At 51.8% G+C, this 26590-nt stretch overlaps 2 protein-coding genes across 9 annotated transcripts in view; both read right to left on the bottom strand.

Moving 5' to 3' along the window:
* The window catches only part of MKNK1 (MAP kinase interacting serine/threonine kinase 1), a 45820-nt gene extending 33787 nt beyond the window's left edge, over positions 1-12033 (bottom strand). For 4 of the 7 annotated variants that reach the window (XM_005665448.3, XM_005665449.3, XM_013999415.2 and 1 more), the window contains exons 1-3: positions 11914-12020; positions 8986-9146; positions 2007-2176 (exon numbers count right to left, since the gene is read on the bottom strand). The gene's annotated coding sequence lies outside the window, so the exon portion shown is untranslated. 7 annotated transcript variants of the gene reach the window in all.
* On the bottom strand, positions 15413-25149 carry MOB3C (MOB kinase activator 3C). 2 transcript variants are annotated; one of them, XM_021096715.1, is made up of 4 exons: positions 23932-24105; positions 20227-20695; positions 17694-17896; positions 15413-17370 (listed from the first exon to the last, which is right to left on the bottom strand). In XM_021096715.1, exons 2-4 carry the CDS (start codon positions 20642-20644, stop codon positions 17341-17343), a joined length of 651 nt encoding a protein of 216 aa, XP_020952374.1. In that variant the 5' UTR covers positions 20645-20695; positions 23932-24105; the 3' UTR covers positions 15413-17340. The 2 variants fall into 2 exon arrangements, with proteins under 2 accessions (XP_020952374.1, XP_020952373.1); XM_021096714.1 differs by lacking the exon at positions 20227-20695 and having other exon boundaries at positions 23932-25149.

The following is a 26590-nucleotide window of genomic DNA, read 5'->3' as shown; positions in this document are numbered from 1 at the left end:
AAACCACGAGTGCATGGCAGTGAGGAATACAATGACTTTTAGCGACGTTCAATGCCGCTGCCTGGATCCACGCTACGACACCAGCAGTTTTGCCTGCTCTTGCTTTGCAACCGCAAATAGTATCTTTGGGCTGTTATGAAAATAGTTTTGCTCTTGCAGATATCCTGAAAGGTTTTCAAGGACCCCAGAGTTTGCAGAGTGTACCTGTAAACCACTGTTCTAGGCAACGGGGAGGGACTGGGCGCCACTGGAGCTGTGCTTTAGGGCTATCAAACTAACCGGGATGGCAGAAAAAACTGGAGGCAGGAGAGGGACTGGAGGGCAGAGTGAGGCTGGGACGACAACCAGCAGGAAGGCAAGGAAGGCGTGTCGCTGAGGTAGGGACAAGAAGGAAGAGGTGAGGGGTATTACTGGGAGAGGGAATGAAGCCACAGAGGCAAAGCTGGTCCTGCTCCTGCCCAGTGACCGGACGTGGTGGACGAGTCAAAGCCCACCAGCCTCCTTGAAGGACGGCAGGGAGTCTAACTTCTCTCTATCCTTACCGCCTAGTATGGAGCCAGGCACAGAGGGGAACCTCAATACATGGTCATTAACCAAAGCCAGGTAACCTTAAGAGAAGTAGTACCATCTGAGAAGAGGGAATTCTGGAAAGGCAGCTAGCTGGGGATGGGGAGCAGGGGAAGACTATGGCACTGGAAAGCAAGCTTCAGGTAAAGAAGGGTGGCAGAGCCTCAAAAAAGGAAAACTCACAGATCAGGCTACAGCCATTCTCACCCAGCCCTCTCCTGAACCAATCTCCAGATGAGGCAGTGTTTATAACCTGCCAGGCACGAGGCGCACTCAGGTCAGCATGCCAGACAGAACACCTCAACATGTCCTCTTGTATGTCACACTTATTTAAAAAACAAAACCTGGGAGTTCCTGTTGTGGCTCGGTGGTAACTAACGCAACTTGTATCCATGAAGATTCTGGTTAGATACCTGGCCTTGCTCAGAGGGTTAAGGATCCAGAGTTGCCATGAGCCGTGGTGTAGGTTGCAGGTGTGGCTCAGATCTGGCGTTGCTGAGGCTGTGGTGTAGGCCGGCAGCTATAGCTCTGACTCAACCCCTAACCTGGGAACTTCCATATGCTACGGGTGTGGCCCTAAAACAAAACAAAACCAAACCTGAAAAGATAAACCTCAAGTCAATGCTACCAACAGTTACTTTGGGAGAATGAAATTGGGTGGGTACAGAATTTTATTTTTATACTTCTGTTGTATTTGACTTTGGTTATGATACAGTCGGTTATAATGAAAAAGAAATAAATACGTTTTGCTTACTGCACAGTTTTCCTTATGATTCTCTCTGCCATTTTATTCTCATGGAAACGTGTTTCTTCCTACTTGGTAACTATCTTAGGCATGCAGGCGGCCCAGCTAATCCTACCTGCCCAACTGAATACTCAAATCTTTTTCTTTTTTTTTTTTTTGGCTGTGCCCTGAGCCACAGCAGTGACGATGCTGGGTCTTTAACCTGCTGAGCCATGAAGGAACATCACCCCTTCCTCTGGCAACATCAGATACATGTCTCCTCACTTCTGGACAGTTTGCTTTCCGCCACTCTGCTTTCATGAAAGACCCACATTAGTACGTATCTGTTTACAAGACATACGAGGAAGAGTTTCATTTTTATGAAGAAGGATGAAGTGAAAATAGGGTTTAGCATTTGTTTTGCAGCGAACAGTATGAGGCAGAAGGCACCCTGAGCAGTGAGAGTGGTACCGCCAAGTTCCTTCCCCAAGAACCACACTCAGCATCAAGCTGCCAGAGCTCTGAACTGCGTCTTTGAGCATCTGCGCTTGGTCTCCATTTATTCTGTGCATCCATCAGCAAGACGTGTCCCAAGATAACTGCTTTACACCATTTTGGCTTAAGAAAGGTTTCAGAGGAATGCTCTACTTTCAGAGACTGCAATTTCAACCTGAGGCAATCTAAAAGGTTAAGTAAAATTGCATCCAAAACTTACCTATAGGTCTGCCCAACTTTGCAAAGCGAATCCTCTGTAAATTTAAAACTCCACATGCAATAATGCTCCTGTCAGGGGGACGGCTGTCTTCCAGCTCCAGGAAGTATTTCAATGGCCTCTGTATGTGGCAGGCCTTCTTCAGTTCCTCATCGGCCTCTGCTTTATCATACCTGGCATGAAATTTGTCAAAAAGCAGAAACAGAAAGGATGTAAAAATGCTGACTTTAAAAAAAATGACCAGAGAAGATAAAATCAACCTGTGTTCCCCAAACTTATGTGTCAGTTACCAGTAAGTAGGTAACACAAGGCAATCACAGACTGTCACCATCTTTAAAATCAGATGCCGAGCACTTAAGATGTTGGCACAGGAATTCCTGCTGTGGTGCAGTGGGCTAAGAATCTGTCTGCAGTAGCTCAGGTCCCTGTGGAGGCTCTGGTTCCATCCTTAGCCCAGCGCAGTGGGTTAAAGGATCTGGTGCTGCCACAGCTGCAGCTCGGATTCAGTCTCTGGCTTGGGAACTTTCATACACTGCGGGTGCAGCTGTAAAAAAGACAAAACCAAACCAAACCGCATAAAACAAGATGCTGACACAAAACATGTGAAGGTTTAATGAGGTGCCATAAATGGACCTGGATGGCAGATATGGACACCTCTGTTCACTGAGGAGCCTGAGGTGGAAGGTAAAAGCTCCCACGTCTCTGTTGTCCACTTTTTTAGAGATGAGTGAGTTCTGGCTCCATCTCCTAGTGATCAGATCCAAGGCTCACAAGCAGGAGGCAAGAGTCAGGACGTAAAGTAGATGCTGAGAGCAGCAGGTGGCATGAACAGGATACGGTCTGACGCCCAATGCACGACTACTGCTAGTCTTCATCTGATGACTTCACTCTCTGCATGTCCACGGCTATTTTTACTCTCACAGCGCTAGCTATCATGTGCCAAAGTTGATTTGTCAATTTCTCTACGAAATGAATATGTACTTCCTCTTTTCCCAGTGGAAAAGCTCTGAAAATGTAGTTTAAATCCAAATTCGAGGTGCTCTTGCCAACATTTCTGGTGTTTTTCTAAAGGGAAGCCAAAGTGTTTCCCCATTACCTCAAATCACATGTTCCAAACGGGACTTGTCCCCAGCCCCCTCACACCCCCCTCCCCCTTTCTCTTCTTCTCCATCAGATTACATCATCCTGCCAGTCACCCAGCCACAGAACTTTTAAATCGTTTCTAACGTCTCTTTCTCCTCCAACCTCATAAGCTCCAAATATTCCCATTGTCAGACCCTCCCTCAGCCTGGCCTGTAGTTCCGTGAAAAACAACACCTATTCATCCTTCCAGGTCCATCGTAAATTACTGAAAGCAGGCTCACAAATTATAGGAATGGTTCCTGACTCTTTTCTCTACTTCATCCAGCATTTAATTGAAACCATGTCTGCTATCATAATACTCGGAGTTGGCTCTACTCATGCTCATGTGGCTCTCCCACGAGGCCATAAGCTCCACAAAGGCCAGGACATATCTTTTTCATCTTTGTATTTCCAGCATCTAATGTCGTATCTGCACGAAAAAGGGGCTCAGTAAATATCTGAATGGATCACTTCATCCACAAAATATTTCTTTATTGTTCAATTGAGAATGTTACCACAAAGAATAATCCCTATTATGCTTTTTATTCCCAAGCAAATCTCTGTGGCCCAACAAAACTATTTCCAGGACCCAAAGAAGGTCACGCTTCCTCTCCTCATGGCCTCAATGCTTCCAGGGGACAACCTTGAATGCCTTAACTCTTTGCCTTTAGTCTTGCTACAGGTTTAAAACCCTTGACCCTTCTTGTTGTCTGATGTAAGAGGTTAGCAATTGTTTCTCTGTTAAGGGCCATCAATATTTCAGACTTTGTGTGTCACATGGTCTCTGTCACAACTACTCAATTTTGCCTTTGTAGAGCAAAAGCAGCTGGAGATAATGTGTAAATGAGTGTCACTATATTTCAATAAAACTTTATTTATGGGTGCTGAAATCTTAGTTTCATATAATTTTCGTCACAAAATATTAATTTTCTTTGAATTTTCTTCCAAGCCATTTAAAAATGTAAAAAGTGGAGTTCCCGTCGTGGCGCAGTGGTTAATGAATCCGACTAGGAACCATGAGGTTGCGGGTTCGATCCCTGCCCTTGCTCAGTGGGTTAACGATCCGGCGTTGCCGTGAGCTGTGGTGTAGGTTGCAGACGCGGCTCGGATCCCGCGTTGCTGTGGCTCTGGCGTAGGCCGGTGGCTACAGCTCCGATTCAACCCCTAGCCTGGGAACCTCCATATGCCGCGGGAGCGGCCCAAGAAATAGCAACAACAACAACAACAACAACAACAACAACAAAAAGACAAAAGACAAAAAAAAAAAAAAATGTAAAAAGTACTCTTAGTTTGCAGTCGATACTAAAATAGGTGATGAGCCAGATATGGCCTGTAGGCCAGTTTGCCAACCCAGCTTATCCCCCCCGCGCCCCCAACTCCATTCTTACACACACACACACACACACACACACACACATACTTCTCTGTTCATTCTACTTCTACTAGGCCTATAGTAAAAACAACCTTCAGAATTCCTCTATGGACTTTGCATTATTCTGCTGCTTGGAGCCACTCTTGGGCTGGAGAGGTAGAAAGTACATGGGCTTTCAAGCCTTTAGGGCGTAGATTCAGAATCTGGCCTTACCGCGTGCTAATGATGTAATACTCAACCTCTCTGTGCTTCACTGTCATCATCGGTAAAATGGGGGCAATAACACCTACATGACAGGGATTTTGTGAGAATTAAATGAGCTAATGCAGGTCAAGTTCATGGCACAATGCCTGGTTCATAGTAGGCACTCAATAAATAGTAATTATTACTCTAGCTTGGGATATGGCTTCCCCAGATCAGGTGTGTGACCCTAGAAAGCAAACCAGCCACTCTATAAACCACAATGGGGCAGCAGGATAGAAGAAACTGAGAGCCAAGTACAAAGGCAGAGATGGAATTTGGAGGTTTTCAGACACATGACCCAGGATTCTAAGTGCCTGGTTGGCCCTGATTCCTTCTGACACCATTCCAAATTCTGATGGGCCTCTTGTCTTCCCCAGAAAGAACTTCTGGCTCTCATGCTACTGACTCCCCATAGTTCTCCTTGCTAAACACCCAGATGAGCCCTGGAACCCCCTCCTCATTCCTGCACCTCTTCGTGGTACAGAGCTGGGAAGGGGTGAATAAGGCCAGGTCAAACCTCACAGATTGGCCTGCCACTGGGTCTTATACAGGCCAGGCGCCCAACTCTCAATTATTCAGGAACATCCTGACGCACAGGGAATTTTTCCAGAGCTTACGAGCTAGTCTCTGTGCAGAAGTTTTAGAGCAAACCATCCTCCCCAAGTATACAAACAAGAGGTCTATCATATTACTTTTAAGACAGAAAATGTCAGTGGGGAGACAGAAAAGACAGATAAGCTGAGGTGGTGCCTTGTCCTCGGTCCCCAAAGGCAGATTTGAGCCTGGAACTTCCTTGCTCCAACACCTTTACTGGTGTCCACTGCCTCTGGAATAACCGAGCTCCTAAGCTGTCACTCAGGGCCTCCACAGTCTTGCCCCAGCCTAGCCCTCCAGCACCACACTTTATCACTCCCCAACAGAAGTCCTGGCTGGACAGTTTCCACCTAACTGCCCTAAATAATTTCCAGCTTCCCACACTCGAGCATAACTCAGTCACAGCACCTGTAACATTTACTGCACACCTTCCCCTAGACCGTGAGCTACGGATAGGGCAGAGACTGTGTCTGATTCATCTCTGGGTCCCCTACACCGAGCATAGCGCCTGGCATGGGGCAAACATTCAATGAATGTTAATGAAAGAATAAAAACACCTGAAGTTATTCCTCCCTTAAACTGTTTTAGTTGGACTCTTATGAGCAGACTAAGCACAGTCTGGGTCACTGCCAAGAAGTAGAAAGACCTAAGAGAAAGAAAAGAAGCATGACCAATGTGATCCGTGCAACGGAAAATAGGTTTTAAGAGCAAAGTAAAAGAAACCAAGGCTGTTTAGCCTGGAGAAGAGAAGATGAGGCCTAAGTTGATTCTGGCTTTAAGTATACAAAAGGTTCTCATGAGAAAATCTTGATCTCATTCTCCCTTTATAATCAGAAGGAACTTTTCCATATTCATGGGAAATGGAACAAGAAGAAATGGCTTAAGTTAAGGCCACAGGGGCTTAAGCTGGAGAAAAAGAAGAACCAAATTAGGGACTACGTTTCCAGAAATACTGTTGTGGTACTTCTTGGCAAATGAATTGGAGGGGTTTTGTGGAATACAGCTGTGGAAGGCTGGGCAAAAGGAAATAAATACACGGCTCTGTTCCTGTTTCCAGGGGAGACCAGGTGGTGAAAACATGAGTCAGGTAGAATTTTCTAATGAGCCACTGATCTTTTTTTCTTTCTTCTTCTTCTTCTTCTTCTTCTTTTTTTTTTTTTGTTACAGCAGTAACAACACTGGATCCTTCACCTGCTGAGCCACCAAGGAACTCCAAGAGCCACTGACTTTTAATTGCTACTTTTCTTACAGGCATTTTCTGTCATGTCCTGTTTTGCAATCCAGCAATGTGACAATCTAGTACAGGCATACCTTGGAGATACTGAGGGTTTGGTTCCTGACCACAGCAATAAAGCCAATATCATAATAAAGCAAGTCACACACATTTTCTGGTTTCTCAAGGCATATAAAAGTTACATCTAGACTATACAGTAGTCTATTAAGGATGTCATAGTATTATATCTTAAAAAAAAAAAACCCCAATGTACATACCTTAACTTAAAAACACTTTATTGCTAAAAAATGCTAACCATCATCTGATAATGCAGGATTGCCACAAACCTTCAATCTGTAAAAAATGCAATAGCTGCAAAGTGCAATAAAATGAGGTATGGCTGTATTTCAAATTTTCCTGATGGGACATTGAAAGAAAGAGAAGGCAAACAATGTCACAGTAAGACATTTTCAGAGAAGGGAACATGGCCCTAAAAATAGTTTTTCTATAAAAACAATACCTAATTGGATATTAATAATAATTATTCATAGTATTACTATTAAGCTAACATTCACTGAGTGCCTACTGTGTGCCAGGCACTGTGCTAAGTGTTTAATATAAGCTATCTCAATCCTCATAACAACCCCATAAGGTAGGTCATGTTTGTAGGCATTTTACAAGTGAAGAAACTAAGACCCAGAAAGGTGAAGTAATTTGTCCAAGTCAAGCAGCCAGCAATTGACAGAGTCAGGACTCAAAGCTACACAGTTCAACTCTAGAGTCTACTACTGTCTCCCTGGAAGAAGGGTGACAGGCTGGAATTTAAATCTTAGACTCTCTGAATGCAAGTTCATGTTCCCAGCTTCTTCCTTATACTGCCCCAAGCAGGAAGGGCAAAGCAACACATAACATTAGCAAGAGAAGTGATCTCAGACATGAGCTTCCAGAGAAAGAAGCTAAGACTGAGGACTCTCAGAGGATGATGAGCAGAACTAGGACTTGAATGCTTCTTGACTGCAAGTGTAGTTCTCTTTCCTCCATTATACGTTCTTGTTGGATTTGAGGGTGAGAAAATCAACGAACAGTATGTGCTATGTGGGCTTCCTCCCCAAACACTGTTTTAATGAACTACTAATCTCACATGAGAACCTGTGCTTGAAATACCAGGGTGCCAGCAGCCTCTGCAGACTGACTCTAAGATTCTACTAGTGAAGATGGCAATGCGCTGATTAATGGTACTTTAGGAGCTGCCCAAATGCTCCCATATTAAACCAATCAAGCAGACCTACACCAGGCAGCTTCCATACTAGGTCAGTGGTTCACAGTTTAAGCCTGGACTGGACTATTCCACCAGCTTCCTCATTGATGCCCCCATTCTCGGACTTGCTTACTAGCCTTCATTCTGCAGCCAGGCTGACTAAAAAGAGCCCTGCTCATGGCATTCAGAGCCTTGCAGCACAATGAAAGGTACATGGGTCTTCGAATCCAACACTCATAGGTGTGGACCACGCTCTATCACTCACCAGCGACCTGACCGTGGGCAAATCACTTTACTCTTTCTAAGGTTCAATTTGTTCATCTTTAAATTGGGGCTAACTATTCCCATATTATAGGATTCTGAGAATTAAATAAATTACAGTGGGTAATGCATCTAATATACTGTCAGCCACAAAGCAGGGTAGGAGTTCCCTGTGGCACAGCAGGTTGAGAATCCAGCGTTGTCACTGGAGCAGCTCGGGTTCACTGCTGAGGCTTGAGTTTGATCCCTGGCCCAGGAATTTCTGAAGGCTCAACCAAAACAACAACAACAACAACAATGCAGAGTAGAGACTGGTAAATGTTAGCATTCTTCTCCCCATGTCCTTCTCTACATTGTGGCCATAATCCACTATTTTAGCTTATTTCTCTTCTCCATCACCTCCATTCCTGTCCCCCAACATACCCCGCCTCTAGACTCCTGCTCAATCTGTTCCTTCTCACAGGAATGCACCTCCTCCAAGGCACAGCATCAATTTTCCACATTCAGGAATCCTTGCGAGACCCCCTTCAGTCGTGTTGGGATTAATTTCTCCTTTTCCCAAACTCCCACTTTGTTTACATTCTTTACTCCATTTACTACAGTCGGTCTGATTTCAGTTATTTATGTACTCATCTATTTTCCCAACTACACTGGAGGGAGAAGGCTCTGAGAAGACAATTACTTCCAGGAGGGCAGGAAATGCATTACTCTCCTCTGTGTATATTTCTCAATACCACAGTCTTGTATATACCACGAGCTGTGTTTACGCATTTGAATCTTGCCACCACTGACGAGGAAACTTTACAGAAAGATCCTCGACTAAGTTTACTCTAAAACTCCATGTGCACTGCCTGACTTGATCAACACGCAAGTTTTAAAGTACACTAATATTCCTAAACTAAAAGCCACCAATACTCACGTCGGTTTGCTTCATTCTTTCATCTCTTCTTTCAATACACTCTGGACTCCTCTCAAGACATTTCTTCAGGATAAAGGGAGACATGGCTGGGAGGGTGTCCCTCATTCACAGAGAGGAAAGGTGATCTGGGAGCCAGTTCTTTGGAGAACTGTTCTACCCCGCTGGTTAGAAGAAGACAGCCATTAAAACCATATTAAAAAGCAGAGTTGTGGAATCTGAAAGTAGGTCTGAATGATTTGTAGCTGCCTCAGTTGCCAAGTGTATAAAATAGAGTTTTGAGATGTTACATATAAAGCACTTAGAACAGTATCTGCCACAGAGTAAATACTCAATAAATGTTAGATCTCAATAATATAGTAGACTGGAACAAACAGCATCAGGACTTTTCACTTCTAGTTCTACCTCCACCACTGACTGATGTCTTGTCCAATCTTGGTCAAGTCCTTTCCACCTATGCGGGCCTTTCTTTATCTATAAAATTGAAGAAGTAGAACGAGATGGTTCCCAAGTTCCTTATCTTTCAACAAGGTATATTTTTCTACGATCAACAAACTGCCTTCTGTTCCAGATGCTGAAGCTGTTGGCAAGGGAAAATCATAACTGCTGGTTCCCAGAGGAGAAGGGCCAAGGCCAAGTCCAGGACAACTGATTAGTAAACCACCTGTGCACCTTCCCCTGTGTGACCTATGTCACATTCAGTGCAGCTTCCTGAACAGAGCACCGCCTCCCTGCCAACAAAACTCACAGCAAAGGCAAGACAAGAGCTTTAAAACAATAGTGGAGATGAAGAATCCTGCCTTGCGCAAAATTCCTGCACTTTCTTGCCTTTGATGCCTGTAACTAGGGCACCACATCAATCTAAACGAGGGCTCTCCTTAGGCACAAAGAGAAGGAAGAACACAAAGGCCCACTCTGAACCTGAAAGCTCATAAAACAAAGACCAAAGCGAGTAAGTAAAAAATGTCCCTGACTCATTCAACTGCAAACACTGTAGAGGCCTACTATGTGCCAGACAAGGAGGGAAGAAACAGACAGGATCCCTTTCCATCAACGCACTTAGAGCACACACGGGGTGACACACCCCAAGGCAGACTGCGAAGAGAGCTATATTCAAGGTGAGGCTTTGTTACAGAAGATGGGAAGGGGGGCAACTAACCCAGCAGGGGGATCAGAGAAGCTTCGCTGACAGGTCACATAGACACGGGCCTTGAAAGATGAGGAGGCTGGAACTCCAGGAAGAGGGAATGTAGGCAAAGGAACATGCAAGGAGTGTTTGAGAGAAAAAAAAAACCAAAACAAAAAACCAAAACATCTAGTTTATTTTGCTTGGGGCACAGGGTGCAGGTTTGGGAGAATAAAGGGAAACGGCAGGAGAGAGATTTGAGAACAGATGTTGGAGGGACTCGTCTGTGAGGCCGAGGAGTCCAACCTCTATGTGGTAGGCAACGAGGCCCACGAAGATTTCAGAGCCAACATATAACATGATGAAAATACCGTCTCAGGAAGATCCCATAGGCACCCATGAAAAGGACAAACGGAACCAAATTACTAGACTTGGCATGGGATCACCTAATAGGAAACCACTGGTGCTTCATAAGCAGGTGCTAAAATCCAACAGCTCCTGTTCACAGAGCTTCTCACTGCCAGGGTTCAGCTTCATGGAATCTGCGTAGAAGAGGCGCTCCCTTACCAGGTCCTCTAATCCTCAAAATCCGCTCACATAAAGGGCCTCCAGAGAAAGCCAAGAACTCCAATTAACCCTATGGATCACAGAATGGGAAGATGTGGGAGAAGTTGGGCAGCGAGTACCACCAGCTCCACATAAAAAACCAACCTTGGATCTCCTCTTTACATCATTTCCACACAAGCTTTCTTTAGAGGGGCCGAGGCTAAGGACAGCGGGGCTGAAATCACCTGGTCAGTAGCTGACGATCTAGTGAACCGATATACATGAACTGCCCAGCACAGTGCTGGGCACATGGGCCCTGGTCAGTTAGCACTGACCCAAGCCACAAGGTCAATTAAACCTATAAATCCTACTGAGGCTTCAAGACCTAGGTCACCTCCCCGCAAGGCCTCTCTAAAGTACCCCAGGGCAAATGACCTAATTCCCAGAAATCGCAGCCATTTCAGGCACCAAGTATTCAGCACACAACTCATGACAGATGCCACCGAGGGGGCTCATGGAGGCCTATGCACCTTTCACAATGACCCTCCCATATGCCCTTTTTCTGCAGGAGAAACTAAAGCTCTGAGGGGGGAAATGACTCGCCTGAGGCCACACAGCTAGGAAGTGGCAGAGGTGAGATCTGAACCCGGGGCTACGTGACACGAAGTCAAGCACTTCCAACACTTCCATCCTGTCACCCCTGCTGATGTGCTACTGACCGTCCGACAGGGAGCCTGTAAAGTCCGCAAGGACAGAGACTGTGCTATGACCTCTCCTCGCTGTACATGGACCCACAGTGGCCAGGAGCTTTCAAGTGAACACAGTTAACTTTAAATAATGGGGTACACAGACACGATAAACTCCTCACATGGAAAACAATTCATGACACTGGACTGCCTGAGCCTCGACTTCTGCCACAGCGCCTGAGAGGGACTGAGTGTCAAACTGGCCTCAAGTGGGGCCAGTTCGACCTCGAACGCCTGTCAGAGCCCAAGCCGCGACCCCAGGCACAGGCTGAGCCCGGGCCCGGGACACGCGCCGCGCGCAGAGCTCGTCACCGTCGGGGTCCCGCCAGGTCCCAGAAGCAACCTGGAGGAGCGCCCTGAAGAAGGGTCGCCTTCGGCGGTCCCCTCGCGGCCGTATCGGGTCGTGACCTCGGGCCGTTCTGAAGGCCCTGCTGCTCCACCCCGGGCACGCGACTCAGTCACAGACCCCTGCCCCATTTCACGAGCAGGGACACCTCGCCGTCTGGGCTTTACCTCAGCGGACTTCCCGCGGGGCCGCCGGCGCGCACCCCACCTGCAGGACGCTCGGCCGAGAACGCGGAAGGGCGGTACTAGCAGCGAGGGGCGGGCCCGACCTGAGAGGGGCGTGGGAGGGCGGGGCTGCGCCTGCGCCCCGGTGGCCACGCCCAGGGAGAGGGTGGGGCCAACTCGGTAAACTGCGCAGGCGTGGTACGAGAGAGGCGGGAGATGGCTGGGGGAGTGGGGCGGGGCTTACTTTCTTCCGACGCTGAATTTTTCGGAGAGAAGGTCTGGAAGCCAGGGAAGCGCCTGGAGGCGGAGGCCGGGCAATGGCAGGTGTAATTATATTTATTGAGCGCTTCTGTATGCTGGGAAGGAATTTTTTTAATGGCTTTTACATAGGGGGAAATGGTGCTAGTCTTTTTTTTAAAAGAAGAACAAATTCTGTAAAATTGCTTAAAAGGTTTGGGTGCCTGTAATTTCACGGTGAGAGTTTTTCCTTGAGTAAAGCATTACCCCCAGTGGTTAAAAAAAAAAGAAAAAAAAAACTTTAAAAGTTCATTTCTTGGAGTTTCCATTGTGTTCATTTCTTGCAGAAAACCTCCTGCAAATACATTCAAATTTCAACCAGCTCCTGTCCCTCCCTCAGGCTGCCAGTGTGATGAGGGAGTGAGAGTGCTGACTGGGGGTTAGGTCAGGGCCTGAATGTGTTTCCTCCGTTGGGAAATGGAAGTAAACATCCTTTCCCTGCTTGTCTCAGGATTGTTGTGAGGGTCTGATGAGCAATGCTTGTTACAGAGCTTCTTGGACTTCCTTCCCATCATCCACCTGACAAACATTTGTTCCCTTTCCTCTTCTGGGCTCCCTTTCCTCAACTGTCTCGCCTACATAAAGAAAGGAGGTCTGAAGCATTGGGAACACTCAAGGCTTTGCTAGATTTCTCAGTCTAGGTGATGGCTGGAGGCGGGTGGCGCAGGGGGTTTCTCCCAAGCTTCTGTATTCATTTACTTCCTGGATCTCTCAGTTCAACCTGAAGGCCCCTGTGTAAGTTGACCTCTCCCACATTGCCTTCCAGGCCCATCCAAGCTTCAGGTCCTCAGAGACCACACTGGCCTCTTCCTATCTCTGTTCCCTGAATGTCTCAATAGCCGGATGACCCCGAGTCACTCAGACTTATGTTCCAACCTGGGTTCTCAAAATTGCAATGTTCCTTCATATGGCAACCAAATTCGGTTAATGCCAGGGATGAGGGCTCTGGGGGCTCACAGGAGGAAGGGCTTCCCAAATCTGATGAAGCATCAGCCATGCCTGTGGCCCCCTTCACCAAGCATTCCATACAGCTCCTAGAGGGAGTAGCAGCAAGAACCTCCAGAGGCCACAGTGTTCATGGGGGCCAAGGGTGGTGGGCGTCTTTTACTCAGCAGGTGAATGCTTTGCTTCCAGGTGGGGAGAATGGCTCGCTTCCTCATTCCCTAAACAGTTTTATGGATCTTGAGCCAAAGGGAAAACAAAGCCTTCTGCAGCCTGGCTGCCCAACCAAACTGTCCCTCTATCCCTGAAACACTGCCTCTCCCAGGATCCTCTTCTGCCAACTTTTGCCTTTTGGGGGAGGCGGGGGGGGGTGTCTTTTCTTGCTGTTACCAAGGCCCCAGCTCTCTTTTATCTCTTTCTTTCTGTGTCTTGTTATCTCCAAGCATCCCTCTGAATTTCTCAAAATAGTTTTGTGAGGGCTTCCTGATGTATTCATACGTTCCCATGTAAGGCCTCGGCCACACAGTTCGGAGATAAATCTACCCTCACGTGGTGCATTCCAAAGCAACTATGAGCCCAGAGCCTGAAGTTGCTAAGAATCGAAGCTGTCCATTAATTGAGGAAGTAGTGAGTGACCTGTCAGAGGAGGTGTGCAAGCAGAGCCACCTTTTAGAACGCTGGACTGGGGCCTCCTCTGGTAAGCCGGAAGAAGGGGCTGCAGAGTGGAGGGCCTTACAGATCCTAGAGCAATGCAAGGAGGAATACCTGGCACCGGGAAGGGAGCCAAGCACCTGGTTAAAGACGCATTTGACTCCACAAGCTAGTATACATGTCGGGCCTTTAGAGCGGTACCTAACACACAGCGTTAGCTGTTATTGCTGTTATTGCGAGTGGTCCAGACCAGCAGCGAAAGAGCTCAGAGATCGCTAAGTCCTTTACTCCCGCCCCTGGTCACGAAGTAGATGGGGGGAAACTGAGGTCCCGAGGAGAAAGGAATGCGCCAAAGTACCTTAGGGGCTGGGCTGGGACTGGAACCCAGGTCTCTGCCTCTCAGGAGAGTCACTGCATGAAGCCAGGCTGTTTCCTTTTCAGGTAGAAAGAAGAGCTCTAGGTGGGCCTTTGCTGATGCTTAAGAACCAAGGTGTTTTTCAACTCTTGCCTGGGAAGTTGAGGGTGAAGGGCAGCAAGACCTGAACTGAGGGTTCCCATCATGGTTCATCGGAAACAAATCTGACTAGCATCCATGAGGACACAGATTCGATCCCTGGCCTTGCTCAGTGGGTTAAGGATCCGGCATTGCTGTGAGCTGTGGTGTAGGTTGCAGATGAGGCTCAGATCCTCCAAGGCTGTGGCTGTGGCATAGGGTGGCAGCTACAGCTCCATTTCAGCCTCTAGCCTGGGAACCTCCACATGCTGCGAGTACGGCCCTAAAAAGACCAAAAAAAAAAAAAAAAAAAAAAGACCTAAGCTAAGAGCCTTGGGTGTCCCTGGGAATAAGCTCAGGGGTCAGCCCCATGTCCCTCCACCCCAACTTGGAGCTCTAGCCAGCATCCAACAAACAGCTTCCCTTAGGAAGGGTTTCCTGGAGTTCCCGTTGTGGCACAGTGGAAAAGAATCCAACTAGGAACCATGAAGTTTCTCAGGTTCGATCCTTGGCCTTACTTAGTGGGTTAAGGATCCAGCATTGCTGTGAGCTGTGGTGTGGGTGGCAGACGTGGCTCAGATCTGGCGTGGCTGTGGCTGTGGTGTAGGCTGACAGCTACAGCTCTAATTAGACCTCTAGCCTGAGAACCTCCATATGTCGTGGGTATGGCTCTAAAAAGCCAAAAGCCAAAAACCAAAAAAAAAAAAAAAAAAAAAAAAAAAAAAAAAAAAAAAGAAGGGTTTCCTCTGTTGCGATTAGGGTTAGGGCTGTCTTTCTGCCCTGTCCCCTAACCCATTAGCTCCAATAAAGGTGACCTGAGCCAAAACAAGACTCTCCTTGGGATTTGAGACTGAATTCCCAGAAGGCAAAGGCCAGCCCTCCCCACACCGAAGTTCCCAGCCTAGCCCAGGAATTCTGGGTCCAGAATGTCCAGAGCCCTGGGAAAACCTTGGTGGCCCCACCCTGGAGAGCTGGGCCAGACATGACCACACCAGCCAGCCCTCCACATGGCCCAGGATCTCAGGACAGAAAGCCCTCCCTGCCCCATCCTGGCCCAGCTCCTTCTACAGCCTGCCCAGGAGCCATGTGGCACTCAGGCCACAGCTTCCCACCAGGGCCTTTAGTTTGCCTCTTTTATTTTACCAAAATAACAACAATAAAGTTTCCCTCTGTTTCACAAAAATAGATTCCCTACCCCCACCCCCTCCCACAATCAGCACTGGCCATAGCCTAGACTCCGTCTTCCAATCCCCAGTCCTGCTCGGGAGAATTTCTGACTACCGCCTCACACAGAGGTTCTGGCAAAGCTGCTAGGCCAGTGTTTCCCTCGAGAACTTCTCCGGAGGCAGCTGTCCCGGGTCCAGCTGGCCGGCCCCAGCAGCCCCATCTGCTTCCCCAGAGATCTGGCAGCTGCTGGGCCACGGAGAGGGGCATAATTTTGGAGGCTTGGCTCGGCAGACAACCCCAGCAGACCAGAGGGGTAGCAGGGCACTCGGGCATCTGGCTAGAAATCCTTGGTCAAAGCAGGGACAGTTGTATCCTGGAGAAAGGCTGTCAAGCCCTCTTTCTGCGTTCATCTCCTCGCCCTATGCAGCCATCCGCAGGCCTAGGGTGGGAGTCAGATGCCCTGATCTCTCCTCCGGCTCTGCAGAAGCCTTCCTGGGAGGCCTGGGACCGTCTCTCCGGCCTCGCTTCCTGGCTTGTTTCCTTCTGCGAGTGAGACTGGATGATTCCCCAGGTCCCTTCTGGCTCTCTATCCTGGCCTCCCAGCCTGGAGGCTCTAGGAGGGCCCTACCCCTGCCTCAGTTTCCCCTCCTGTGGGTCTGGGCACAGGGCTGGGCAGGGAAGCACTGAGAAATGGAGGGCTGAACGAACACCCCAGTTGCTCTGTGGCTAGCTATGCTCTGAGATCCAGCCAGCTGGAACGTCTCACGGATTGTTGGGAAGGAGGCAGAACTTTGCAGGCTGGGGGCTTTCCAAGGCTGGAAGAGTCCATTCACAGCTACGTGGTCCTCAGTGTCCCAGACAGGTGACAAGGCTCTGGAGTTTCCCAGTTCAAGTTCACGAACTCCGTGGGTTGGAGGATTATCTTGCGCTGGGCTTCAGATCCTCACAACCACATCTGGAGATTCAGGGAGTTAGGCTGGAGTGTGTGATTCCTGAATTAAGGACCAGGAACCTTTGTGGACATGAGGGATCACCCCCAAGGCCCAGGAGGCTGTCTCTAATCAGACCTTCCTGGAGGCAGAGGGATGAGAGAAATGACAGCTTATGAGCATCTCTGACTGAGCAAATCAGAACCTGCGGCTATGGTGGGCCAGGCACCTAGGTCTTCAGGGCAGGGGTCCCCTTCCTACCTCCCCACAGCTCCCCAGAACTCATACTGATGGAAGACGGAAGCCTGGAAGTTTCAAGCATGGAGCTACATCTACAACCACATCGCGTGCTCTTACATGCAGGGTCAGACAGACCCAGCGGAGACAGGGACGTGTCATCACTCCTACGTGGGCATGGTCTGATGGCCCTAATCCCTGCTTTCTTCCTTCATTCCATCCATCCATCCATCCATCCATCCGTGTAGCTCACATTCATGGAGGGCCTACTACGTGCCAGGAAGGGTTTAAGGCAGCTAGCAATCACAGACACACTCCTCAGTCAGAAGCTCACACACACACACGCACAAGCACATGTGTCATCTGTGTCCACTCACACACAGGCAGCTCATGCTCTTGCACCTTTCCTGCCACCTCAGCCACATCCACATGGGAGGGTTAAGTGTCAGAACAGAAACCCTTCAGACGTCCGGCCAGGGGTTTAACGCCTCCTTTCCTTCTGTCTGTCCACCTTTAAGCTCTCCCCTTCTCCACTCACAAGCCGTCAGGGGGACAGGTGGGCAGACTCTGAGAACCACAAGTCGGGGCTTTGGGAAGGTGGCAGAGTCCCAGGGCCTTCAGGTCCCTCTGCCACTAGACTCCCAAGGGTGCCCTCCCCCGGCCACTCTGTGCTCAGATGGTCCATCTGACAGGCAACAAGGTCCAGGTCTGGGCTCAGTGACAGATCCGCTCTGTCATCTCTCTCTGCAGAGACACAAGGTGGGGACAGACCAGTCAGAGCGCAACCTGCCAGGCAGCCCCTTCCCAAACCACTGGGTGTGGCCACGCTTCTGCCCCAGCCTGGACCCTTCCCACCCCCCTCCCCCTGAACTCCGCCTGCAGATCTGTGTTTGTAAACTGATCCTGGAATGAATTTGCTATTACAGCACAGAATCCATGGTGAAATGAATTTCATCCCCTAACAGATCCAACTGGGTATTGGGTTTTCTAAAGCAGACAGCCTTTGGATTTGAAAACGCACAGAGGCTAGCCCTGGCAGGGGGTGGGCAGCGGGGGCCTGGCCTCACCAGGGGCTCCAGCTCCCGCTGGTCCACGAGGCTGAACTCTCGGATGAAGTAGTAGAAGTGCTTGTAGCAGGTGTTGACGTGCGCCTCGGCCCCCATGCTGAGGATGCTGTCGAAGTGGTGGATGTACACGTGCACAAAGACGCGGAAGAGGCGGGTCAGGATCTTGGTGCAGACCTGCTGGAAGTTCTTGGGGAAGGGAACTCCTGGGGGGCGGGGTGGACAGAAGTGGGGCATCAGTATCTTGGTGATGGAACTCTGCCCAAACCTGCCCTCCCCGACGTGGGCAGCCTTCTCCCAGTATGGCCTCTTCCCTAGCACACTTCCCTATGGGAGACCAAGATCGGGGTTTATTTTCTGCTACGCTTCCGTTTTTAATGAAGCATGAACCTCACTGTGCCTCTCCTCTGCTGAAATACAAATCATCTTCCAGATTTTTCCCATCACCAGGACTCAGGGACCTTGTTGGGTCACTGATCAACCCTTCTCAGACCATGATGGAAGTTATGCCAAAAGTCTCCCCGGAAACACGTGCATGTGCAGGTGCTCTCACATGACCTGGATGCCCTTCCAAGGGGAATTCATTAACACCTGGGGTCCATTTTAAAAAATATGGGCCTTGGGAGTTCCCGTGGCTCAGGGGAAATGAATCCGACTAGTATCCATGAGGATACGGTTCGAGCCCTGGCCTCGCTCAGTGGGTTAAGGATCTGGTGTTGCCGTGAGCTGTGGTGCAGGTTGCAGATGCGGCTCAGATCCCGCACTGCTGTGGCTGTGGTGTAGGTTGGTGGCTACGGCTCTGACTGGACCCCTAGCCTGGGAATCTCTATATGCCGCAGGTGCGGCTCTAAAAAGCAAAAATAAACATCAAAAAAGTGGGCCTTCAAGATTGAGTCCTAACTTCCCAGCCTGGCACCTGCTCGAGGCATTTCATGATCGGATCCTGACCTCTCTCTCCAGCCCCACCCAACTCTTTCCCCTTTGCAATATTCACACAGCAGGCCCCAGACCCCAATCCTGAGAATCAATTACTAAATCCTCGAGAAGTACTGCAGATAGCTCTCAGGTCTTCAGATGGTCAATAGCCCTTAGAAGAACCTTCCATTTGTGAGTCAGTCCCTGTGCTGGGTCCTTTGCACCTTTAGCCTGGTATGATAATGGTGTAACAGCCTTCTAGTATGATAAAACAGAGTTGCATAAAGGTGGACCTACTTGCCCAAAGCCACAGAACCATTCATTAGGACAGACTGGAGGCAGGATTCAAACCTTTTTTGCACCACATGGCAGCACCTCTCAAAGATACATGCCACAGACTCCACCAGAGAAAAGGTCCAGGACCTGGGAAAAAGGCACAAGTTCTGCACAGTTCCCCAGGCTCACGGGGGAGATCTTGGTGGCTACAGCCTCTACTCTGCTGTGGCAGAGCCATCCCAGGGCTAAGGCACAGACCCCTGGGATCGCACAGGCCTGAGGCAGAAGGCCAGAAGAGAACAAGAGCTCCAGCACAGGCCCACACTGGCTCACCCCACTCCTTGGGGCCCTTCCCCTTCCTCACATTCTTGGGTGGGGCCGAGTCCTGTCTCCCTGTGAGCTCTCCCAAGCCCAGCCCAGATCCCTCAGACTTGTCCTGCACACCGAGACTTGGGGCCCTGGGCCCCAAGGGACCTGAGCTGAAGGTGCGAGTCCCTCCTGATTCAGTGCGCTGTGCCTCTCTCGGCCTCCATTTCCTCCCATGGGAAATGAAGACACCTGCGCAGGGCATGATAGTGCAGGAAACGGCAGGCCGTCAGCGGGGGAGGGGCATGGACACTGGTTTTGTGACTCAGTGTCCTCAGCATCCAGACTTCTCCCCTAGGGGCCTGACCACCCTGCCCCGCCCATCTCTGATTCTCAGAGCCTTGGCACAGAGCAGGAGGCCAGGTGGGGCAGGGCTGCTGTGCCCAACAGCAGCATCAGGTCTGCTCATCGTCTGAGCCACCCCGCCTCGCTGGCAATGGCCTGGGCGGGGGAGGGACTCCCGGTCAGGATGACATCACCCTCTCCCCTTCCCCTCACCTGCCCCCCCACTGCCCTGCTGAGATAAGAAAAGGCCCCATGGCTTGGGTCTGACAAGGGAGAAGTCTGTCCAGAGAGCCCTCTGAGGTGTAATCACCCAGCCCCCACTCCCCACCCCCTTCCCTTTCTTGGGGCCAAGAGTCAGAGGGAATTCCCAGGAGCAGCAAGTCAGATCAGCCCAAGCAGGGCGACCTGCTAGGAGCCCCCTGGTGCACCTCTTCTGGAAGGTTCTGAGAATCATAGTGGTCTCGCTAGGGCGGTCCCTGGAGGGCCCCTCCGGCTTCAGAAAAGAAGAGGCCCAAACTGGGAGTCGGGCAGCCCTAGCTCAAGACGCCCGCTCCGGGCCGTCTCTCCGGGTCTGCCTTTCCTCTTCTGCGACGACGACGTGGCTCCATCAGACCAAATGCTTGATCCGCGCCACGAGCTCCGCCGGCTGCCCCCCTCCCCGGCCAGGCCCGGCCTGTCTGCCAGCGGCACTCACCCACTCGGGTGGGAAAGACATCCTCGTCGTTGATGAGGCCCTCGATCCAGTCCATGAGCAAGGCCATGTAGCGCGGCGCCGAGAGCTTGGCGGGCCGCCGGTACTGGCGCTCGTCCTGCCAGCGGTACTCGTAGCGCGGCCCGCCGGCCATGACCGGACAGCTGGTCTCGCTGCAGCGCTCGGCCATCGTGCCGTAGATGAGGTTGATGCGGTTGAAGAAGTCCACCACGTGCACGGCGATCCAGTCGTCGATGTTCTCGCCGGGCGGCAGCCTCACCACACTGCGCAGGTCCAGGCCGGACTTGAGCGACGCCTGCGCCTTCTTGTACAGCTCAAAGCGCTGCGTGCCAGGCTCGAAGCGCTTCCGCGGCCTGAACGTCTTGTCTTTGGCGAACACCTGTTTCAAGCACAGCGCCATGGCCGGGCGGGGCCGAGGGCCGGGTCTCCAGGAGCGGGTCCTGCGGATGCCCTGCCGGGGCCAAGGGCATGGGGAGCGCGGTGGTCAGGACCTTACCCGTGGGCTTGACTTCCCAACACATCATTTCCCTCTCACCTCTGGGCTTTTGGCCAAGCTCGGCAGGTCGGCCTGGCCTCCAGATCCTCCTCATCCCTTAGGCCAGGGTCCTGCCCCATTTTTCAGCCACCCTCACTCCCCCGGCCGAGCATCCGCTGCCCCTCGCATCTTGCTTTGTTTCCTCTCCACTTTCATTGCGTCTCAGAGACGTCTGGACCTCGGCTCCAAGCAGGTGCTCCTCGGACCTGCTGTGGACCATTTAGAGAGGTGGCAGAGGCTTCCTGTAGGCCCGCCAGGAGGCAGGGGCCTGGAGGAGGTGACCTCTGGGGTCCCAGGGGCCAGCTGGTGCAGCGTGGGAGAGCCTGGCTGCATTGTGCTGGGGGTAGGGGGGAGGGCCTCCCCCCCTGGTCTTCCTCTGGGACATCCCCTAGTGCATCCGGTCACCGGGGATTCCCAGGGAGCAGAAGGGACTTTTCTACCAAAAATGTCCTTTCCTTTTACTACCCTGAAAGAGGAAAGAGCCCTCATATGGCCAGCTGGGTGGCCTCCGAGTGTGGCTGCAGGCACGAGAGGAGAGGGGGAGGGTGGCACGTCTAGAAGGGCACCACTTCCTTCAACAGCAGCTGGAGATCCTTCCTCCCAAGCCGGCCTCCTCCAGCCTGAAATCCACACTCGAACCTGCGCAAGTCACCAGCCCCTCCCGCTGCACCCGACAGTAGATATTCCAAGAGCACCTACTGTGTGCCTGGCATTGGGAGGTAGGAAGATACAGGCAGATCACCCAGCTGGGCCCATCCAGAATTCAGAAGAATTTGTTTTGCCTCTTAGAATGGAAGGATCTCAGATTCAGAACAGACTTTGGAGACAGTGATAAGAGCCCCGGGCTTAGAGGCAGGAGACCTGGGTTCTAGTCTCATCTGCCACTGCTGGGTGACCCCTGCAGCAGGCAGAGATTTGGCCCATGCAACTTCCTGGGTCACTCACAGGTCAAGTTCCTGGGACTCCAGGGTAGTTCTCTCCTCTCCTGTGTGTGTGAGCTCTTGAGAAATGTAGCCCCAGGTACCCGCTGGAACTTAGCCACAGGAGCACAGACCCCAACCCCAGACCGAGCACTAAGGCCGAATATAGACTAAACACTGACCCTTACCTTGGTCAACTTGAGCCCTGGACTCTAGACATGGACCGAGGTTTGCATACAGCCACAAAGCCTGGCCTTGACCTCAGAGCTGACCCTGGAGTATTTTCCTCCCTCACATCTCTAGTAATGCGGTACAGGCTTGGGGAAGGGAGGGTAGGAAGAAGGCAGTGACTGGGTGTAACCAAAGGCACATGTGAGTTGTCAAGTCAGACAACAAGTCAAGCTGGTGAAGGAGACGTGTCTGAAATGAGGATTCTTCCTTGTACACACAACGTCCAGGTCGGGAGGCGGGGAATCAAGTCAAACGAGAGAGAGAGGCATTTGGAGGGAAGGGGCAGGTCTCCCGGCGGGATCTTGTCCTCTTGAAAAATCCCCAAAGATGAGGCAGGTCATCCATCCCCTACCCCTCAACTTCTCACCCAAAGACATCCCCAGTGCGGGACCTGAGCTTCCTGACCCAAGAGGAAGCTGCACTTTAGCAGCCACCTGCACTCTAAACTCAGCTTGGAGCAGGTGCTTTCAAAATCACTGCAGTCACACTACAGTGAGCCAGGGTCCCGGGGCTCTTCACCTGTGCATACCCCCCTCACTGACAGCTACCAACAGACCCTCTCCCTGGCATTCAAAACCTCGCCCTACCTGTCCTACCCCACATCCCTACAGCAGCCACCCTGGGCTTCCTCCCGCTGCCTGGACCTACCATCGGCTCCTGCCTCTGTGTGTTTTCTCAGTCCCTTGGCTTGACTCCTACTGTTAGGTTGGATGTGACCTCCTCCCACAGCCGCCTCTACTGAACCCAGATCTTTGTCCTTGGGTGGAGGCTGCTCTTTGACCACTGCTGTCCCCCACCAACCCTATCCCCCAGCCAAGGTCAGGGCCTGGAACATAGCGGATGCTCAGGCTTTAAGGAAAGCTCAGAATCAAGAACCATAGGGCTGACATAGTCCTGAGAAACCAACTGGCCCAACCCACTTGTTGTGGATGGGGAACAGGCCCAGGAAGGGAACTTGAGGACCCGGCATTCACATGGCACTGGCTGGTCTCCGGTCTGGTGGAGGTAAGGGGAAAGGGGGTGCGGGGAGTGGAAGGGAAAGGGAAGCATCTTTCCACTAACGAGAACGACCTAATTCCTGTTTCCCCAACAGACTGAGTCTCCCCCACACCCCAAGCATCGTGAGTGAGCTGGAGTCCCACCTTCCTGCTGCAAAATTTCAAGGCCTGGGTCTTTTCCCAGGAAAATAAAAGTTCAGGGGCGGGGGGATGGATAGGTGCCCTTCTATCACAGACCCTTGTCCGTCTTCACGTCCCACTCCTACTCCCTTACCGAGTTTCTATCTCTCACAGAATCCCTGTCCCCTTCCTGACCTCCCAAACCATGGCCCTCCCGCCTTGGCCCTGTTTCCTAACTCTGGATGTCCTTTCACTTCCTAAAGTGGCCAGTGGCGACCCGCTCCCTGGGGGGGGGGGGGGGGGGCGCGTCTGTGTTTCTTAAATTTAGACCGCAGAGCGGCCCTGCTTGTTTCTGACACTCAGCCCCCTGCCAGGGCCACACGGGCCACTCCCCCAGGCCTGGCACAGGATCTTGGATCTAGTTTGAACCCAGAATCCAGCCTAGAGGAGCGATGTGTGTGTGTGTGGCGGGGGGTGGTGGAGGTGGGGTTAGGCGGAGGGCTGAGGGCAGAGATCCGAGAGAAACGTAGGGGCGAGGGCTCTCAGCTCTCCCCCGCGCCCTCGCCTCGGCCTCCTCCAGGCCCCCGACGCCCCTCTCGCCCGAGCCCCGGGTCCGGAGAGACGGGCGCAGGACCCAGAGGAGCAGGCCTGACATTCCGCCGCCAGAGACACGCCCTCCTCGACCGACGCGCCCGACCCCAACCCCGACTTCCCAGCTCCCGGCCTCCGCCCCGGACCGAGGGCTGCGGCCAGCCTGCTTCTGGGCGCAGGTCGCCGCCGGCCGCTGCGACGCCGGGACAGCCGGAGAAAGGAAAGTGGAAGCGAGGCCGGGCCGTCCGCGCGGCGGGGCGCGGGGGCGCAGGGGGCGCGGGCGCTCACTCACCGGGTCCGCCGGGCGGGTGCGCGCGAGTCCGGGCCGGCCTCGGGGTCACATCCCCAGCGCCCGGTCGCCTCCTTCTGCCAGCCTCCCGCCGCGCCGGTCCTCTCGACTGTCCGCCCGCCGGCCCGCCCGCCCTGCCGGGTCCGCGGTCGCCCTCCCGCCCCCGAGGTGACGCCAACTCCGCCCCGGCCCTCCCGGCCCCGCCACGCTGTGGCCAAGGGGCGGGGAAGGGGCGGGGAAAGGGGACCCCCCTTCCAACACACCCGCCTTTCCGGAAAGTCCTTATCAAGCTCCAGGCCTCCCAGGGGCCAAGCACTAACGAAGCCGCAGGCCCTCTCAGGAGCGCCAGGGAGGCAGCCTCAGCTTCCTCGACTGTGAAATGGGGACAAGCCCAGCTTCCGTCTGGAGCAGAAACAAAAGTGCTGATGGTGAATGACCGTTTCCTTGTCCGCCTAGAATCTTCTGGGCCTCCCTTGTCCCTGAGCTCCATAAGAGATCAAATCTGCCCTACCCACTCTTATACCCTCAGCTCCCGCACAGCTCCTGGCACATGGCAGTCACTGAATAACTGTGCTGAATGAATGAATGAATGAATGAATGAATGAAGGCCTAGGGAACCATGAGCTGAGCCTCTCGCCGTCACCCCAGCACCAGAAGGGCTAGCCCCCCCAAAGTGCCAAATCACAGACTCACCTCCCACACCAGGGCTGGTGTCTTGGCTTGGGCTGGGCAGATTCTCCTCACGTGAAGTCACCCCATTTCCCCCACCATACCTTTGTTCCAGCTGTTCCCACTTTGAAATCTCTTCTTTCCCTCCTTTCTTCCAACCAAATCCAAACGCTTCAAGACCTAATCTGCTCTCACTACCTTTCTGCTTGGGGTCCACCCTGACAGCAGACGGATAGCCCACAGCAGAAGGACGCCCCCTGTGGGCCCAAGGCCCGGGGACCTTTGTCCTGGGTTAGGAGGGAAGGTTGGAGGCCTTCTAGGGTGGGAAGGCCAAAGCAGACAGATAGACCACAGAAGTCACCCTGGAGGGGTGTGGGAGGTAAGCAGGCGGGGATAGGGGAGAGCTGGAGGCAGGAGACGGGCGTTTACATGGCAGAGATGCCCCATGGGCTCCCCTTTATCTCAATCTTCTGCCTGCTGCATGGCACACAGTAGATCTTAAGAACTAAGAACTCCTTTCCCATCGTGGCGCAGCGGAAACAAATCCGACTAGGAACCATGAGGTTGCAGGTTCTATCCCTGGCCTTTCTCAGTGGGTTAAGGATCCAATGTTGCTGTGAGCTGTGGTGTAGGTCACAGACCCAGCTCGGATCCTGCGTTGCTGTGGCTGTGGCACAGGCCCACAGCTGTAGCTCCTATTAGACCCCTAGCCTGGGAACTTCCATATGCTGCGGGTGTGGCCGTAAAAAGCAAAAAAAAAAAAGAACTTCAGTTGTTTTGTTTTGTTTTGTTTTGCTTTTCAGGGCTGCACTCATGGCATATGGAAGTTCCCAGGCTAGGGGTCGAATGGGAGCTACAGCTGCCGGTCTACACCACAGCTACAGCAACGTGGGATCCGAGCTGCATCTGTGACCTACACCACAGCTCATGGCAACGCCAGATCCTTAACCCACTGAGAGGGGTCAGGGATCAAAGCTGCATCCTCATGCATCCTAGTCAGATTCGTTAACCGCTGAGCCACGAAGGGAACTCCAAGAACTCCAGCTCTTTATTGGCGAATGAACTGAGAATTCATTCTTTTGTTGAATACCTATTTTTGTCCCATCAAAAGCTCTCTCTTTTTTTTGAGTCTGAGTCTTAACTCTGCCCCCAAATCCTCTATGGGCAAGCCTTTGCCTGCTCTACTGTACGCAGAAGGAATTCAAACCTAGTCGTCCATTTGTTTGCTATCCTAATCAATACCACTTATTGAGCATGACTCTGCCCTGAGAGCAGGGGTCAGGTGATGGTGCTGACAGGTCAGCCAAGGTGACAGGACAGAGAGGACACAAGGTCAGAGCTCAATTATCCAGATGTGAGACGCTAATGGACGGAGGCGAGCGCTTGCTGGAGCGGAGTTATCTGCAGGAAACACATGGAATGCCCAGAGTAGGCGCTTTGAGGCGCGTGTAAAGAAGGCAGTACTTGGAGGGGCAGTTAGGGTGTAAGGAAACCACAGGGATAGCTTATCACCGAAGGACTAGCAGCCCTTTGCTGTCCACTCTAGGTCGGAGGGGTGCTGGGAGGGAGGGGTAAAAGTGGGAGCCCTGAGGATGGCACTGCTGACCAGAGCTGTGGCCTGGGCTCGGGGGGCGTACCCGGCCCACGGCAATCTTACTGCAAAGGACTGAGGGTAAAAAGAAACCTCAGTGCCCTCCCTCTGGTTTCTGGCCAGGATTCCCCATTGGCCAAATCCTAGCAGAAGCCAAGGACCAGAGAACAGTTGATGCAGCCCATACAGGTGGGCCTCCTGCGGCCAAGAGCTGCGAGGAATGTGGAGGACGCGAAGGGGCAACGGAAATACTGGCCTGTGGGCCCTGGCACTGTGACTTTGAAAGGACATGGAAACTGCTGTGCTTTCCTTATCATTCAGTTCTAAACATTTCATAATTTCCTTGTCATTTCCTCTTTAACCCGTGGATGATTTAGAAGTGTGTTTTTTAGGTTTTTAGCT

Source organism: Sus scrofa, chromosome 6 (genome assembly GCF_000003025.6).
Source record: "Sus scrofa isolate TJ Tabasco breed Duroc chromosome 6, Sscrofa11.1, whole genome shotgun sequence".
NCBI classification, from domain to species: Eukaryota; Metazoa; Chordata; class Mammalia; order Artiodactyla; family Suidae; genus Sus; species Sus scrofa.
The sequence above is the reverse complement of the archived record's forward strand: the minus strand, read 5'-3'. Positions and strand labels throughout refer to the sequence as shown.

Bases quoted from the DNA above. Each gene is read 5' to 3' on its own strand.
- MOB3C (XM_021096714.1), bottom strand. From the start codon at position 24,418: ATGGAGCTCAGGGACAAGGGAGGCCCAGAAGATTCTAGGCGGACAAGG. The intron at 17,897-23,931 runs GTGAGTGAGCGC...CCCGCCCCCCAG, and splicing joins GCACCCGCCCGGCGGACCCG to GAGTTCCCTTCCCCAAGAAC. The intron at 17,371-17,693 runs GTGAGGCCAGGC...GTGTCTCTGCAG, and splicing joins AGCGGGAGCTGGAGCCCCTG to AGAGAGATGACAGAGCGGAT.